The sequence below is a fragment of the Mesoplodon mirus genome (assembly GCF_964341445.2).
Source record: "Mesoplodon mirus genome assembly, chromosome: 7".
Lineage (NCBI taxonomy): Eukaryota > Metazoa > Chordata > Mammalia > Artiodactyla > Ziphiidae > Mesoplodon > Mesoplodon mirus.
Window position 1 is genome coordinate 15,995,451 of NC_138983.1, and position 14,947 is coordinate 16,010,397.

The 14,947-nt window shown below is 54.1% G+C and overlaps 1 protein-coding gene across 5 annotated transcripts in view; it reads right to left on the reverse strand.

Annotated features, from left to right (window-relative positions):
- The window catches only part of TSPAN18 (tetraspanin 18), a 187,779-nt gene that overhangs the window by 13,310 nt on the left and 159,522 nt on the right, over positions 1 to 14,947 (reverse strand). For all 5 annotated transcript variants that reach the window (XM_082628838.1, XM_082628839.1, XM_082628836.1 and 2 more), the window contains 4 exons: positions 9,869 to 9,941; positions 7,333 to 7,527; positions 1,289 to 1,363; positions 214 to 312 (listed from right to left, as the gene is read on the reverse strand). In XM_082628838.1, coding sequence (XP_082484964.1) covers positions 214 to 312; positions 1,289 to 1,363; positions 7,333 to 7,527; positions 9,869 to 9,931 — 432 coding nt within the window. In that variant the 5' untranslated portion in view covers positions 9,932 to 9,941. The remainder of the gene's footprint in view (positions 1 to 213; positions 313 to 1,288; positions 1,364 to 7,332; positions 7,528 to 9,868; positions 9,942 to 14,947) is intronic.

Sequence of the window (14,947 nt, forward strand, 5' to 3'; positions counted from 1 at the left end):
CCTCCTGAGTCTGGACTGTGATGCATGGGCAATGGCTGCCAGCATGCTGTGCGAATGAAGGCTCTGAGGCCCAGGCTGGACTGGGTGGATCAGTGCCTGATTGATTACTGATGTCTCTGCAGACACATGAACAAGGCGGGCTCTGGAGGCCAGACACTGGCTGCACCGGGCATCAGGGCTCTGAATGCTCACAGCGTCCCTGGGGCCACTCACTGTGATCATGACAGAGTTCCAGGTGGCAGAGAAGACGTCTGTGTCGTTGTTGCCCTGGTAGCGCTTGGTGAGCTCCTTGGTGAAGAATTCGCGGGTGAGCTGCAGGCAAAGGGAGGGGGCAGGCTGAGACCTACAGCAGCTTGATACAGCTCCCCTCCCCGGCCTCTCCACCGATCTGCTCCGGGGGAGGGAGGAGGAAGGCCTCAGGGTCCGGGTGCCAGTGAACCTCCTCCCAAGCAGCTAACTTGGGGCAGGCCCTCACCTCCAACCCCAGGACCTGTGGCCTCCCTGCATCGTCAGATCCCCAACATGAAAACGCAGTCTACCCACACGGGCCTCGGCAAGCCTGAGGCCAGGGCCACCTGGGAAACTCCGCCGTCCCTGCAGCTCCTCCCAGAGGGAGGGCTGGTCCACAGTGGGGCGCTCGCCCCTCATGCCACCGCCACTTGCCAGGGCCTCATCCAAGAGGGCTCTGTCCTGTTCTCCTGCATGGCACACTTTCTGTGCTGGGGGGACAGCCTCTTTTCTTTTTTTTTTCTGCGGTAGGCGGGCCTCTCACTGTTGTGGACTCTACCGTTTCAGAGCACAGGCTCCGGACGCGCAGGCTCAGCGGCCATGGCTCACGGGCCCAGCCTTTCCGCGGTATGTGGGATCTTCCCGGACCGGGGCACGAACCCGTGTCCCCTGCATTGGCAGGCGGACTCTCAACCACTGCGCCACCAGGGAAGCCCCAAGGGACAGCCTCTTTGACTATCCTCAGACTGTCAGATAACTACTGCTGGGCCACAGCTGGGCAAGGTGTGGAATGGAAGATTCTAGAACCAGGTGTGGGGTTGCACCAGATGCTTGGGAAGAGCAGAGACCCTTAAGGGCCCTCCGACTCTGACCTTCTGGAAAAGCCTTTGCAGGGAGAGGCTCACTGGGGTCTCTCTTTGGGCTGTGGGGCCTTGCTGGGCCGGTGGGTTGTGATTTGGGCTGGAACTACTGGATGAGAGGGCACTGACTCTGTGAGACCCTCTGGGGAGGGAGGGGCTGGCCATGAATGGGGCCGGAGCACCCGGGGCCCAGTACGTACGTTTTCCCTGAAGATGAAGGCCAAGATGGCCGCCGAGAGCTCCGCCAAGAAGATGATCAGGATGAACAGGAAGAACTGCAGAGAGAAGGGGGCAGGCTCGTGAGCCCCGAGGGTGGGTGGGAAGGGGACAGGTGACTGCTTGCTGAGGCACCCTTCCATCTGTCACACAATTGACACAACGTACTGATTCTGAAAGACTGAGGAACTTAACTGCTGTAAGCCAGACTTTTTTCATAATAAACACACCAACAATCCATCTTTGGAGCCAACAGGGTTGTCTCTCTCCTGGATCCTGTCTCTTCCAGTCAGAAGGTTTCTGTCACTTTATCCTCATCCCAGGAAGACCCCAGGTCATATACCCTCCCTGACTTTTCAGCGCTAACAGCAGCTGCCCCATGGAGGTCCCGAGGTTTCTCCAAACTCCTTGGTCTGAGGACTGCTTTCGGGGAGAGCTTAGGAGGGAGAGTGGGATGATCCGTCCAGGATGCAGACATGAAACATCTCCTAGACCTGCCCAAGGCTTTGTTTTGTTTTTTTCAATGTCCAAACCCAAGGAGAGCCCCTGGCTTAAACAGATCAGCCAGTACAAGGCGTGCATTGTTCACTCCTTAGCCACAGGGGCCGGGGCTTGGGGGGAGGTCTCGCCAGGTTCAAGCCCATGGTCTCTGGTCTCATAGAGGCTTGCTTGGCATCAGAACCTGACACCTGTCCCACGGTCTCTTTTCTGTTTAGCCCCCATTTCCACAGGGGAGGAAACAAGCCAGAGAAGGAGAGTAACTTTCCTTTCCAAAGGTGTGCAGCTCAAAACTTTGAGACCAAATCCTGTCCTCTTAATCCAGCTCCTTTCAGAGCACCACGCTAGCCCTTCTCTCTCTCTGCTGAAGAGCACAGTTCAGGGCTGGCCTGGCAGTGGCTCTTCTGAACCCTGGGGCTCTGGTTCCAGCAGGTCAGGGGCAGCCTTGCTGTAGTCAGCTGTGTGGGGTGACCTTGGACCGAGGTTGGGAGGCAGAGTTCCCTAACCAGAAAGGAGAGGGACCCCTGTATCCCGGGCAGGCTGCCCCTGGCCACGATGCCCATCCCATCCCCCTCCACGTCCACGAGCTCGTCCTTGGGCTGAGAGGTATGTTCCCCACCTCTGCAGCCTCTCATCCCTGTGACAGTGATGGAGGGCCCTGGCAGGGCTCCTGGCATCTCCATTTGGCTGGTGACAGACGGTCATCCGGTTCTCTTTCACGTGGCCTCCACAGAGCCCCGCCCCGCCCTCTGCCCTCTCAGTGGAGTTGCTGGCAGTCCCCAGGCTGGCAAAGAGCGGCCTCAGAAATGGTTTCCACCCCAGCGACGTGACGGAGCTGTCTCTGCCTATCAACATCGGCTTACACAGTTATAAACTGTGGATGAGACAGAACTCGTGAACTCCGCGTGCTCATCACTCTGGGAGCCTGCGTGCGCTTTCCAGGGGACTTGGCACCGTGTCAGTGAGATGATGCAGGTGAAGCGCTGTGCACGAGGCTGGCACGATGTAAGCACGGCTCAGATGGTGGCTCAGAACCAAGAGGAAGCATGGCCTTCCTAAAGACAAGGGCTGGCGTGGGCGATCTCTGGGAAAATAACAATAGCTACAATCTATGGGGTGCTTAACACCTAAGCACTGTGACCCTTACATGGGTGATTTCATTGAACCCTCTGGGCAGCCTGGAGTAGTAGCTGCTGTTATCAACAACACCTCTGTTTTACTGATGGGGAAACTGGAACCCTGAGAGGGTAGAACTTGACCAAGCTGGCCCAGATGGGATAAACACAGGAACTCTGATTCCAGAACACAGCCTCCTAACACCATGTTATCCTGGAACCCAGAAGAGCCTCCAAGTCTTAAGACTTTCAGATGGCCTGCAGGGTCTCTTGTGGATCGACACCAATCCTTTTGCTTTCACATTTATCAAATGCTTATATGTGCCAGGAACAGAGTTAAGCAAGATGCATATTTTCTTACTGAACCCTGATCACAACACTATGGCTGGGAAGGAGGTATTATTATCTTCCTTTTATATATGAGGAACCTGAAGTTCAGAGAAGTTAAGTAACTGACCCCAGGTCACACAGCCAGGAAGTGGCAGAGCAGGGATTAGAACAAGGTTTTTCTGACTCCAAAGCCCATGTTCTTACCCACACCTCTGAGACCACCTCCTCTCTGTTCCTTCATTCTAGGGCTGTTTATTGAGCACTTACGCTGTGCCAGGTACTGTGCTAGGTACTGTTAAACAAATACACATAAGGCAGATGTGGTCCCCATCCTCATGGAGTTTCCGTTGAGCCAAGGTTCATGATTCAGGAAACGAAATTCATGAGATGAAAAACATAAGATTCATGAGATGAAATTAAAGAATGAACCTGGTAACTAATGGATGGGGAAAGCGGGCCTCCCCAGAGGAAGGGGGTCTGCAGATCTCCTGGCCATTGCTCCTGCCTGGAGCAGGTCTCCCCAAGCATGGGGACTGAGGGGTGACATGAGTGTGTGAGTTTAAGTCACCTGAAGGAAAGTGAGGGGCTTTGGGGCCAACATTGGTAACAATGTCACTTCTGCTAACTTCTCCTGCATGAAATAATTTCCTCCTGCTTGACAGGGTTACTACTGGTTATTTTGAGGGGTGTCTCCTGGACCTGGCCACAGGGCTGATGCTTCCTGGCGCTTCCCCTAACCAGGGCCTTTCCCAGGGTTTGTTTGCCTTGAGTTAATCTGACCTCATCCCATTTGCCTAAGGACACATTTGCCAGTAATTCCGAACATTAAATTTATCACACTTTGCTTAGGCTCAGAAAATTAATCAAGGGGTAAAACCTGCTACTTTGCCTACTTGTGAGCATTTCCAGACTTTTCTAAGCCATCTGCCTACAGCATGTCAGCTTTTAGTTCTCATTTCTAATAATATTTACCAAATTTACATACTTCATGAACAATTCAGCTCATTTATCACTTTTAAATTACACTCATCTCTTTTTGCTGTTCTCTTTTCCAATTTAGCAGGTCTTGGTTATAAAATATTTTAAAAATGTGAATCTTTCAAAACATGGGTTAAAAACATTCCTCGAACTAGTTATAGGTAAGCAACTAGGAAAAGGGGGATGCCACACAATCTCACCAATAGGCTGAAATTGTTCCATGGTACGTGAAAATGCTGTAAAATTGATCAACAGGAGTGTTTGGAAAATGTGTTTTTAGAAGAGTTGATCGTTAGCCGACATTAGACTCATTGTCCCCAGGGCTAAGGGTCACTGGCACCCCTTGGGGTTTAGCCTCAGAGCGAGGCAGAGGGGTGCCCAGCTAACTCCTATCCCCAGGCCTCCTCTCTCTGCAAGCCTTTAAGCCACAGTTCCAGAGGTGACTAAAGTCACTCTCTCTTGGCTTCTCTCAAGATAAGTCTTCCCTCTTTCCCGGAAGGGCAAGGAGGCGGCTTCTTAAAAGGATGCAGTAGCCGGGAGGGGTGAGACCTGGGGCCCCTCTTCAGCTGGAACCAGCACACAGCTGAGTCCAGGTTGGAAGAGAAAGCAGTTCTTCCTATTTTTCACGAATCTTTCCGAAAACCTTCCAGAAGCTGTGGTGGCCCTAGAAACACCCAAGCATGCGTACCACACACACATACAACACATAGGTACAGGCACACACATGGAGGCCCTGCCATATTTTGCACATAATTTGGGGTGAGTTTTGGACCACTTGAGTCCATTCCAGGTTAGGAGCCTCTGGATCAGCCCTGGTCTGAGAGACAACAGACCTGAGTCCAAGACTCCCCTGGCTCTGACCTGCACTGTGACCTCAGGGTTGTGTGTGTTAGGGTTCTGAGAGAGAGAGGGGAGGGGAGGGGAAGGGGAGAGAGGGGCGGAGAAGAGAAGGGGGAAAGGAAGCAGGGGAAGTAAAGGGAAGCAGGGAGGGGGGCAGAGGCAGGCGGGGGAGGGGGCGTGGTCCAGGAGAAGGGGAAGGAAAGGCAGCAGGCACAGAAACCAAGAGATCAAGAGAAGGGCAGAGATAGAGAGACAAGAAGACAGAGGCAGAGAAAGAGCGAGCAAAGAAAGGGAGAAACAGACATAATGAGACTGAAGAGACAAAAGGGAGGAAGGAGGCAGAAGAGGGGATGGGAAGGGGTGACTTCAAGGTTCGGTGGGCACACAGGCCACAGCCGGGACTTAACTCTCTCTCAGGGGACTTGGGGCAAACCTCCTCCTACCCCGGGGTCTCAGCCTTCTCCCCTAAGCACTGGGGAGAGCGATGTCTTGTCCAGCTGGCAGGCTCTGAGGGAGCCACTTAGCTCGAGAGGGCTTGCGAGGCCTGCAGCCTGCTCCTGGCCCAGAGCCCCAGCCCGGCTTCCTGTCTTGGCTTCAGGGATGAGCCCATTAACGTTGGATGAGCCCTGGGGGCTGAGATGCAGGGTGGGCAGAGGAGGGATGTAGGAAGGGAGCTCTGGTGTGTCCTGGGACCCATACTCAGCTCCTTTCAAAGTCCCCAGCTCCCCAAGCCCGGACTTTTCCCTGCACCGTCGGACACTGTACAGAGCTCTCCACCAGGGGGCGCCCTCGGGCTTCTTTGTTTCTCTCCAGAAGGAAAGTTTGCGTTGCTTACCCTGCTGCCCAAGGCCAGAGGGACCCAGGGCGCCTGTGTCACACACATCACAGCTGATTTCACTTTCTCTCTGTGACACGAATGGGGAGTGTACAGTCTGTTCTAATCTGGGGAGGAGGCATTTGTGCCAGATCTCTGCCTCCCAAAGCCACTGGTGCCGGCTCATCAGCAGGAGTGGACAGACGCCTTGCAAGCCCACGTCACTGACCAGCCCACGTCTCCCTATCACTTAACCCCCGACCCACGCAGCTGCTCACCCATGAGGAGCGTCTGCAAGCTGGTCCTTCCACGCACACACTTCTAAGCTGGGCCGTTTTTAACCTACCCTCCAGCAGGACTGTGCTCTACCCGGTTTTCCTAGCCCCCGGGGGGCACAGGACCTTGTAGGAGAGGAAGCCCCATCACCAAGGCCAGGGAAGTAAGCAGAGGCCCAAAGGGCCACAGCCCATGAGAACACAGAAGACCAGAGAAACAGAACATCCACCGCTTGTCTTGTTTGGCACCAACCTATAGCTGAGCTGGTTCGCCCCTCACTTAACGAGAAGACACTAAAGCTCAGAGAGGTTAAGAAACTAGACCGGAGTCACATCATTCGTTACGAGACAGAGCAGAGCGTACCCACAAGCCCAGGCCTGCCCAGCTCATCCTCGTGGGCTCGCCTGCCTCTCACCAGCCTGTCCACCGGGAGGCGACGGCCACTCGGCCCCTGATGCATCTATAGCACCTAGTGAACTAGGTGGCCTGTGATAGCGGGTCAAGGACTGTTTATTTAATGAATAAAGGCCCTTCAGAGGGCATATCATTTCTATTCTAGAAGTGGAAATGCGAAAGCTGAATGATTTATCTGATAGCTATCTTAGCTCTTTTTTTTAAATTTATTTATTTGTTTATTTATTTATTTTTTTTTGCGGTACGCGGGCCTCTCACTGTTGTGGCCTCTCCCGTTGCGGAGCACAGGCTCCGGACGCGCAGGCTCAGCGGCCATGGCTCACGGGACCAGTCGCTCTGCGGCACGTGGGATCTTCCCAGACAGGGGCACGAACCCGTGTCCCCTGCATCGGCAGGTGGACTCTCAACCACTGCGCCACCAGGGAAGCCCTATCTTAGCTCTTTTACCACAGAGTTATATATTCGAGGTCTTACAAGGAAGTAGAAAGCATCATGAGTCAACGTTCTCAGCTGACCCTGCCTTGGAGAAGCCTGGCTGTTCAGACCTGGAGGCCAAGGCCACTGTCCACCTGGGAGCAGCTCACTCACACGGCAGGCACGGGTCCAAGTGCAGATGCATGTAGGAAGGGCTGGTGGTCCTCCTGCTCCAGGAGGACGGCCTACTTGGCTCAGACCCCAGTGTGAGTCCCCCATAGTGTGGACACAGGGCCCCCAACGCCCAGCCCGGGGCACCCATGGGTGGGGTGGAGGATGGGGTACTCACCAACAGCAGCAGACACTTGTTCTCCCGGACAGCCCCGCAGCAGCCCAGGAAGCCGAGCAGAAAAAGCAGGCCCCCCATGGCCAAGAGGATGTAGGCACCCGTGATGAGCAGGGGGTTGGCGGCCACGATCTCCCGGAAGCCGGTGGGGTCTACCATGACCCAGATGCCGATGCCCAGCAGGCAGGCCCCCCCCAGCTGCTCCCCGGGGCAGGTCAGGAGAGGGGAGAAGAAACAGGCAGACACGGAGGTTAGACACTCCACACACACACGCCATTTCCCTGAGCGAGGCCCTGGGGCGGAGGCGCTGAGTGCCCAGTGGACTGGGCACAAACTCCATTTGCTGCTCGAGTTAATGTCCTGGCAGTGTTTTCCTCTGCTCTGAATTTCCCTACTTACCCTGACCTGCGGTGTGTCACGCAACCTCCAGATCCAGTCTCTGACCCACGCGCCCCCCTCGGGCCGCTGAGAACCAAGTCCTGTAGAGTTTATCCGCCACTTTTATATTCTCCTTAAATGTTAGAGCTGCTGGGTAATGAGGTCATTCAGTCCAACCTTCTGATTCCACACTGAGCCCCAGAGGGGACCAACGAACTTACCGAAGGTCACACAGCAAGTTCACGGCAGAGCCAGGGCTGAACCCCAGTCCTCCCTGACTCCAGCCCCAAGGACCCTCACCAAATCCATGAACATGCTCTGACACCTATGCTGGGAAAACACAGACAAAAGCCATCCTCTTTGTCCTCAACAGGAGCTCTCAGTTGGGTTGGGGTCACCACTCTCACATCACATTCTTTTTATGTCTTCATCTCCATGGCCCTCATCTCCATGCCTTACTTATCTTTGGAGAGAGGCAGCTTAGTCCAGAGAAAGGGCTGTGCCACTTATTAGCTGTGTGACCTTGGGTAAGTGGCTTAACCTCTCTGAACCTTGGCTTCCCCATGGTTAAAAGAAGATACTGTTTCCCACCTCCCAAGGTGGCCCCAAATAAGAAGAAAAGACAGAACGGATGTGAAGGTGCTTAGCAGGGTTCCATAAACATCTGTTCCATTGGTCTTGGGCATAGACCAGTATTGGAAACAGACCTGTTGCAGGAGAAACCATTTGGCATCATCAGATTTTAAAGGCTGGGAAGTGTTTGAAATCCCCGTGTCATGGGAGGACCTGAGGAATGACAGAAAACTGCTGAGCCTTGGCTTGGCTGAGGGGTCTGTAAGCTGGGGGAAGAGCTGGATGGTTTGGGGCAAGAGGCGATATTTTCAGGTGCGGTGGTGGGAGGGGGGAGGCAGAGAGGCCTGAGGGACCCAGGGACAGCCAACGACAGAATCTACATTTTCGCCGTCTGCTGTGCGACGCCTTTCTCCTTGGTCTCCCCACAAACCTCCAGGGAAACCTCCTCATAGCTGTTGGAGGTTTGGGGGTTTAATAATTGTGTGCTGAGTTCTGCTTCAAGGGCGGGGCTCGGGCATGAACTGGGCGGCCCAGGATGACTCAGCCCCATTTCACCTAGGGACACTGGGGCTGCCCAGGGCCACCCAGCTTGGAAGGTGGGTCTAGAATTCAAGTCTGTGGGGCTCCCTGCTCTTCAGGATTAGGGGCAGGGAAGGGAATCCAGGAGAGTTGCTGAAATGTGCAAAAAATAGATGGTGACAGACAGACCGACAGAGTCAGTCTTGACCAGAAGAGGCCTCTCTTTCCTAGTGACCCTGCCCTGGGGGACATCAGTAGATGTTTACTCATCCAGGTCTTGGCTGCACTAAGGTCAAAGGTTGAGGTGGGGTCACACGATGAGCGTGGCTGTGCTCCTGGGAGAGGCCATGGGTCTGAGCAGAGCAGGTGGGCTGTGCTACAGGGCGCTGGGCTGGCCACCTGAGCCCCCAGGGCCTCTGTCCTTTCACGCATAGAATCCATAGGTTGGATGGGGATGGAGCTGACACATTCCAGGCACTTCCTAAACTAATCTTGCTTCATTTGCAAAAAACCTGTTGAGGGAGGAGATTAAAGCATGAAGATACTGAGGTTCAGAGGGGTGAAATGTGTTTCAGATCACAGAGCTGGGCTTTGAACCCAGGTCTCTTGGTCCCAGAGAGGTTTCAGATTTCATCAGGTGCCTCCGTCAGCTCCGCCCATCCACCTCTGATGTCCATAACTGCTCTGGGGGGTCAGGGCTGGGTGGGGCTCCCTGCTGCCCTCTGATCACCCCCATCCTCCTTCCCCCCACCAACTCCCTACCAGGGGTTAGATTTCAAGATAGTAGTCAGGACTAAGGCCCCTATCTTTTCTTTTTTAGAGTAGCTGAAGCATCATCCCAGGGGCTGTGCAAAACATCTCTCCTGTGATGGTGGGCTCTAGGAGTGGGGTGGGCACTGCTGGGGGCCTCCCCGCCGTGAGCCCCCAGCTGGGCAGGTAGAGCTGCTTCTAGCACTGGCCCCTGTTCCTGTTCCTGGGACTCAGCCCCATGTGACTTTCAAGCAGCAGTCAGTCCTGCCCACCCCACAGAGGCCTGAGGAGACCCCGGGAATGTTCCAGGAATACTTACAAATATGAAGAAATTGAACACAAACATCAGATACTTCATGCAGCTCAGACAGTCGCCTTCCATGGTGCTCCCCCTACAAAACAGCAAGGCCCTCTCAGTCTTCCCACTGGGGGACCCCATCCAAAAAGATCTCCTGCCCCTCCCTCCTCTCCTCCTTGGGGTGTCCCAGTGGCCAGTCTGCCCTTGTAGCCGATGGGGGAAGAGGGCAGCTGATAACAACCTCCTTATCACAGGGCTGGTGCTTTGCCCTGTGAGGCCAGAGTTAGGAGTGAGAACTCGAGAGCTAGCCTGCCCGGGTTCAAGCCCTGTCTCTACTGTTCATTTGCTGTGTGGTCTTGGGCAAATTACTCCACCTCTCTGAGTCTTGCTCTCTTCAACTTGAAAATGGAGATTAAAAACAGAAGCTTCCTCCCCAGCAGTGCTGGGAGGATTAACTGAAATAATGCAGAAATATGCTTAGCAGGTACTCAGTGTGGCAGGTGCTCAGAGGTGTGACATCATGATGTTACTTGATTGCAGACATGAGCCTCCTATTTGGTAGATGAGCCACTAAGGCTCAGGGCCTTGAGGGACTTGCTAAGGTCCTAGAGCAGGATCAGAACCCAGGCCCGACAAACTACCTACCACCCCACATACCCTCCGACTCGGAGGACCTGTCCACTGAGGAGGGGTGTTGCAGGGAAAGAGCCCCCAGATGCTCCCCCACCCTGACTACCTCTATCGTGAGACCTACAGCATCCCACCTCCCCCTGGAGTCTTCCCGTCCCTACCTAAGAGTATGCCCATGGTAGCGGGTCACTGAATACAATTCTATTCAACAAACTTTTTTTTTTTTTTTCGGTACGTGGGCCTCTCACTGTTGTGGCCTCTCCTGCTGCAAGCACAGGCTCCGGACGCACAGGCTCAGCGGCCATGGCTCACGGGCCCAGCCGTTCCGCGGCATGTGGGATCTTCCCGGACCGGGGCACGAACCCGTGTCCCCTGCATCGGCAGGCGGACCCTCAACCACTGCGCCACCAGGGAAGCCCTCAACAAACATTTATTGTGCAACGACTGGATGCCAGGCACTGGGGCTTGAAAACAAGATGTAGCCCTCCCCCACGCCCGGGGGAAGCAGACGGCATCTGCTATCGAAAGTCATCCCTCAAGGTGCCCAAGTCACGGTCATATTCAATAAACAATGTTCAATATTTCTACACTTTCTTCCTCACAGCCCTGGGGAGAGGATGGGCAGACCCAGGAGGACCTACCCCTTCCCTTGTTCCAGGCCCCACCCTCCCAGCGGCCAGTGGAGGGCTGAGATTCAGTGGGGACCCATGGGTATGGCGGGCCTGCTTAGCTAGCATCCCTTGGTCCACGCCACGCCCACCAGTTGTTAAACCATTATCCCTGATGGTGGGTCATCCTTGTCTCTTGCATCATGCCCAAGCCCAGGCTCTCTTCCTCCAGAACAGGTCCCCACACCAAGCCACCAGTCCTCCACTATCTCCTCCATCTCTGACCTTCTAGGAGCAGCAACTAACCTGCATCTAAACGTGGCAGTTCCAAGCATGGGCTCTGAAGTCAGACATACCTGGGCTCCAATCCTGGCGCGTCACACCTCTCTACCTCTGTGTCTTTGGTAAGTGACTTAACACCTTGGGCCACAGTTTCTTCATCTGAAAGTGGGCATTGAGGACCTGCATCGTGGCGTGTTGTGAGGATTAAATGAGACATCCTATGTCAGGGCTCTCCACGGCACCTGGCTCAGAGTGGGGTGACCAGCTCTTACTAGGAACACACCTAACTTTACAGTCATAGGTGACTCACTGGGCTATCATTGCCCATGAGATCAGGACCGCAGGACAAAGACTTGCACCCTAGGCACTGCATGCTGACCCCCTCTCCCTTGGGCACTTGGCTGATGCAACTCCATACATCTGCTGAGACCCTGTCGTCCTTGGAAAGGGGGAAGAGGACAGGAGAGAACATTCATTGAGTACCGACTCTTTGCCAGCCACACTCCAGCTCCATGAAGTGACTGTCCTGAATCTTTCAACAACCGCATGAGGCAGGAAGCACTGTGCCCATTTTACAGATGAGGACACTGAGCCTCAGGGAGGTGAAGGTGCCCAACATCCTGGAGCTTGTAAGCATGCCCCTCAGCTCACTTCAGATCCTGTGCTCCACCTGGTCCAGGGACTACTGTTCAGGCAGACAGCAGGGCAGAAGGAGCACTGGACTGAGAGTCTGGAGCCCCAACCTCCAGCTCTGCAAGTCACTTCCTCTCTCTGGCCTCAGTGTCTTCATCTGCAAAATGACGGAGATGGAGTTTGATGGGCTGTCAGTTCCTGCCATCAGGCTCTGACTTGAGTGGGCTTTTAGAGGGCAGGAGGGGTGGCCCCAGTGAGATGCTGAGAAGTCTGCAGGGGGGCCAGGCTCTGGGGCCCCCTCCTCTGCCTACCCAGGCAAAGCTGTTCTCCAGGGTCTGATCCGGCTTCAGCTGGCTCTCTGGCTCTCTGGCATTTAAGGGGCATAATAAATATGGCAGCTCATAAACGGGCTACCTGTATTTATTATGTACCGCATTCATTAGAGATTACATCTAATGGGTGGCTTATGGAGTGCTGGGCTCCCAGATGAGTGCAATAAAAGGGGATGTGTGTCCTGGAAAGAGCCTCTGACAACCTCAAAGGTGAAGCAGGTAGAAAAAGAGTTGATGTGAGCTGGAGGGTGGATGGAGACAGGGAAGCCCGGGCGTCAGCTCCAGGGCAGGGTGGACAGAGGGCTTTGGAGCCTGACAGAGGATCACATCCCAGTTGCTTAGCTGGTGGCCTGGGGCAACTTCTTGAACTGCATACATCCGAGTTTCCTTTTCTTTAAAATTAGTATAAAAAAATAATGCCTTTCTCATAATGTATGGAAAATACTGAGAACAGAGCTTGGTGCATGGTAGATGATACAGCAACAGCGAGTAGCAGCTGGCTGCCCTTGAGTTCTTACTATGTGCCAAGGAACATGCACAATCTCATTGCATCCTCGTAAGGCTCCTGGATGTAGGTTATGTCATTTCCCTTTTTTCAGGCGAGGGAACTGAGCTTTAGAGAGATGGAATCACTTGTCTTAGGTCACACAGCATAGAAGTGCCTGAACCAGGATTTGAACCCATGTCTGTCTTAATCTGGAGCCACAACTCTTAATCATCATTTTCAATGAATGCTAATTCCCTCGCCCCATTCATCCATTTTCCTCCAAAATTCAGGCCCGTCTTCACACCTCTTATACCATTTTATTTCCCAGTGGCCAGAGAGACGGCCTCCTGCGTCATCGCCCACGGCCAGGCTAAAACCAAAAGACCAGCAACTGCCAGCTCCACCAGCCACAGGGACCCTGAAAATGGGGACACACCTCCACGGCCAATTGGCCAGACAAAAGTGACAGACACATGGCACCTCCAATCGCTGCCTGGATCTGGGTGTTAGCTCCACCCACCCACGGAGCCTTGGCCCATCACCACGCAGTGCCCTAATTTACTTCTAAAGAGAGTAGAACATAGTCTCTGCAAGGCGGATTGAGAAGAAACTGCAGCCCATGGAGGTACAAAGGCTTGGCTGTTCCTCAAAAAAGATGTTCGAAAGGCACTTATGAAGGAGACGGAGGGGGCGGGTCTCTGCTAAATGGAAAGGCCATGCCCTCCCTGGGGCCAGGGGTGAAAGGCCCACTGAGGTTTCCCCATTCCACGGAGCCCACTGGGTCCCGGAGGGGAGGGTGGCAGTGACGGTGGGGCTTCAGGGTCACACGGGTCCTGGCTCCACCACCTTCTAGCCCCAGGGCCAGTGGACAAATCACGTAAGCTCCCTGGGCCTTTGCTTTCGTGTCTGCAGAATGGGGCCAGGAATGCTGACCTGCTCAGGAAATCAGAGGACTGAGGATTAAATGATAAATAACGTATGTAGGGCTCATGCCAGGCCTGACACACGGCGGTTCCTCCCCTTCCATCCTTGCCCTGCTCTCTCAGACCCTGAGAGGGGAGGACTCTGATCCGGAGGATTTCTGCTCAGGGAGGAGGAGTGTGGTCAGTGGTTTTCATACTGGGTTCCCGGAGGCTAGCAATCCCCTAAAGCCATTTTCAGGATTTCAAGTAACACTTCAGAAATCATCCCCTCCCCACCAGCTGGCTCAAGGGACAAGTGTCTTGGGTTTTGGAGCCATTAAACCACTCCAGGGTGGGAACCCTATTTGTCAATGTTGTTCAGAAGCTCTAACTGCTAGGTATGGATGACTCGGCAGTACATGAACTAGGGAGAAAGGTATACTTCGTAAATGATGACTTGGTAAAGGCAGTGCTGTTTGACCGATAAAATCCTTTAAACCTTGAGGCCCAGAGAGATGAAATGCAGGGGTCAGCATCACAGGCACACTTGCCCTCGTGTGAATTCAGATCCCACAGTCTCAGGGAAAGCAGTTCAGGTGCTGTGGGTCCAGCTGTCCTTCCATGTGGGCGCCTGCCCCAGGGTGAGCCTGGGTGGGAGCCGTGGACTTGCTGCCATGGCTCTCATGGTCTCAAGACACCTGTGCCCTTCAAAGCACCCGCCCCCCACCCCCTGCCCCTGGCCTCTGAGGGTTGGTGCTTACAGATGGGTGCTTTACCATTCAACGTGACCCCAGATGCCACTGACTGTTTCATGTATAACAAAGCCAGGTGTTTAAGGGCTTTAAGGGGAACGTTTACGTGACACTACTGTTTGTGTGAGCACTGATTTAGAATCCAGCCCTTGTATAACTTATGTCACCAGCATTTCAATAAAAGAAGTTCTTGGCCATTGAAAAGGTAAGGCAGCACTGATCTGGCCCAACACCCTCACCGTGGAAATGGGAAACCCAAGGCTGTGAAAGGGAAGGGGAAAGTGGCCAAGTTACAAAACCATTTAGTGAGGGATCTGGGCCTGGAGCCCTGTTTCTTGAAGCCCAGGCTACTCTCCACACTCAATATTTTACTTATTTATTTTGGTAGCACACTCCTTCCCTTGTTAGAATGTATGCTTAGAAAGGCACGGACTTGCTTTGTTCACTGCCATATTCTTAGTGTCCAGAGCAGTG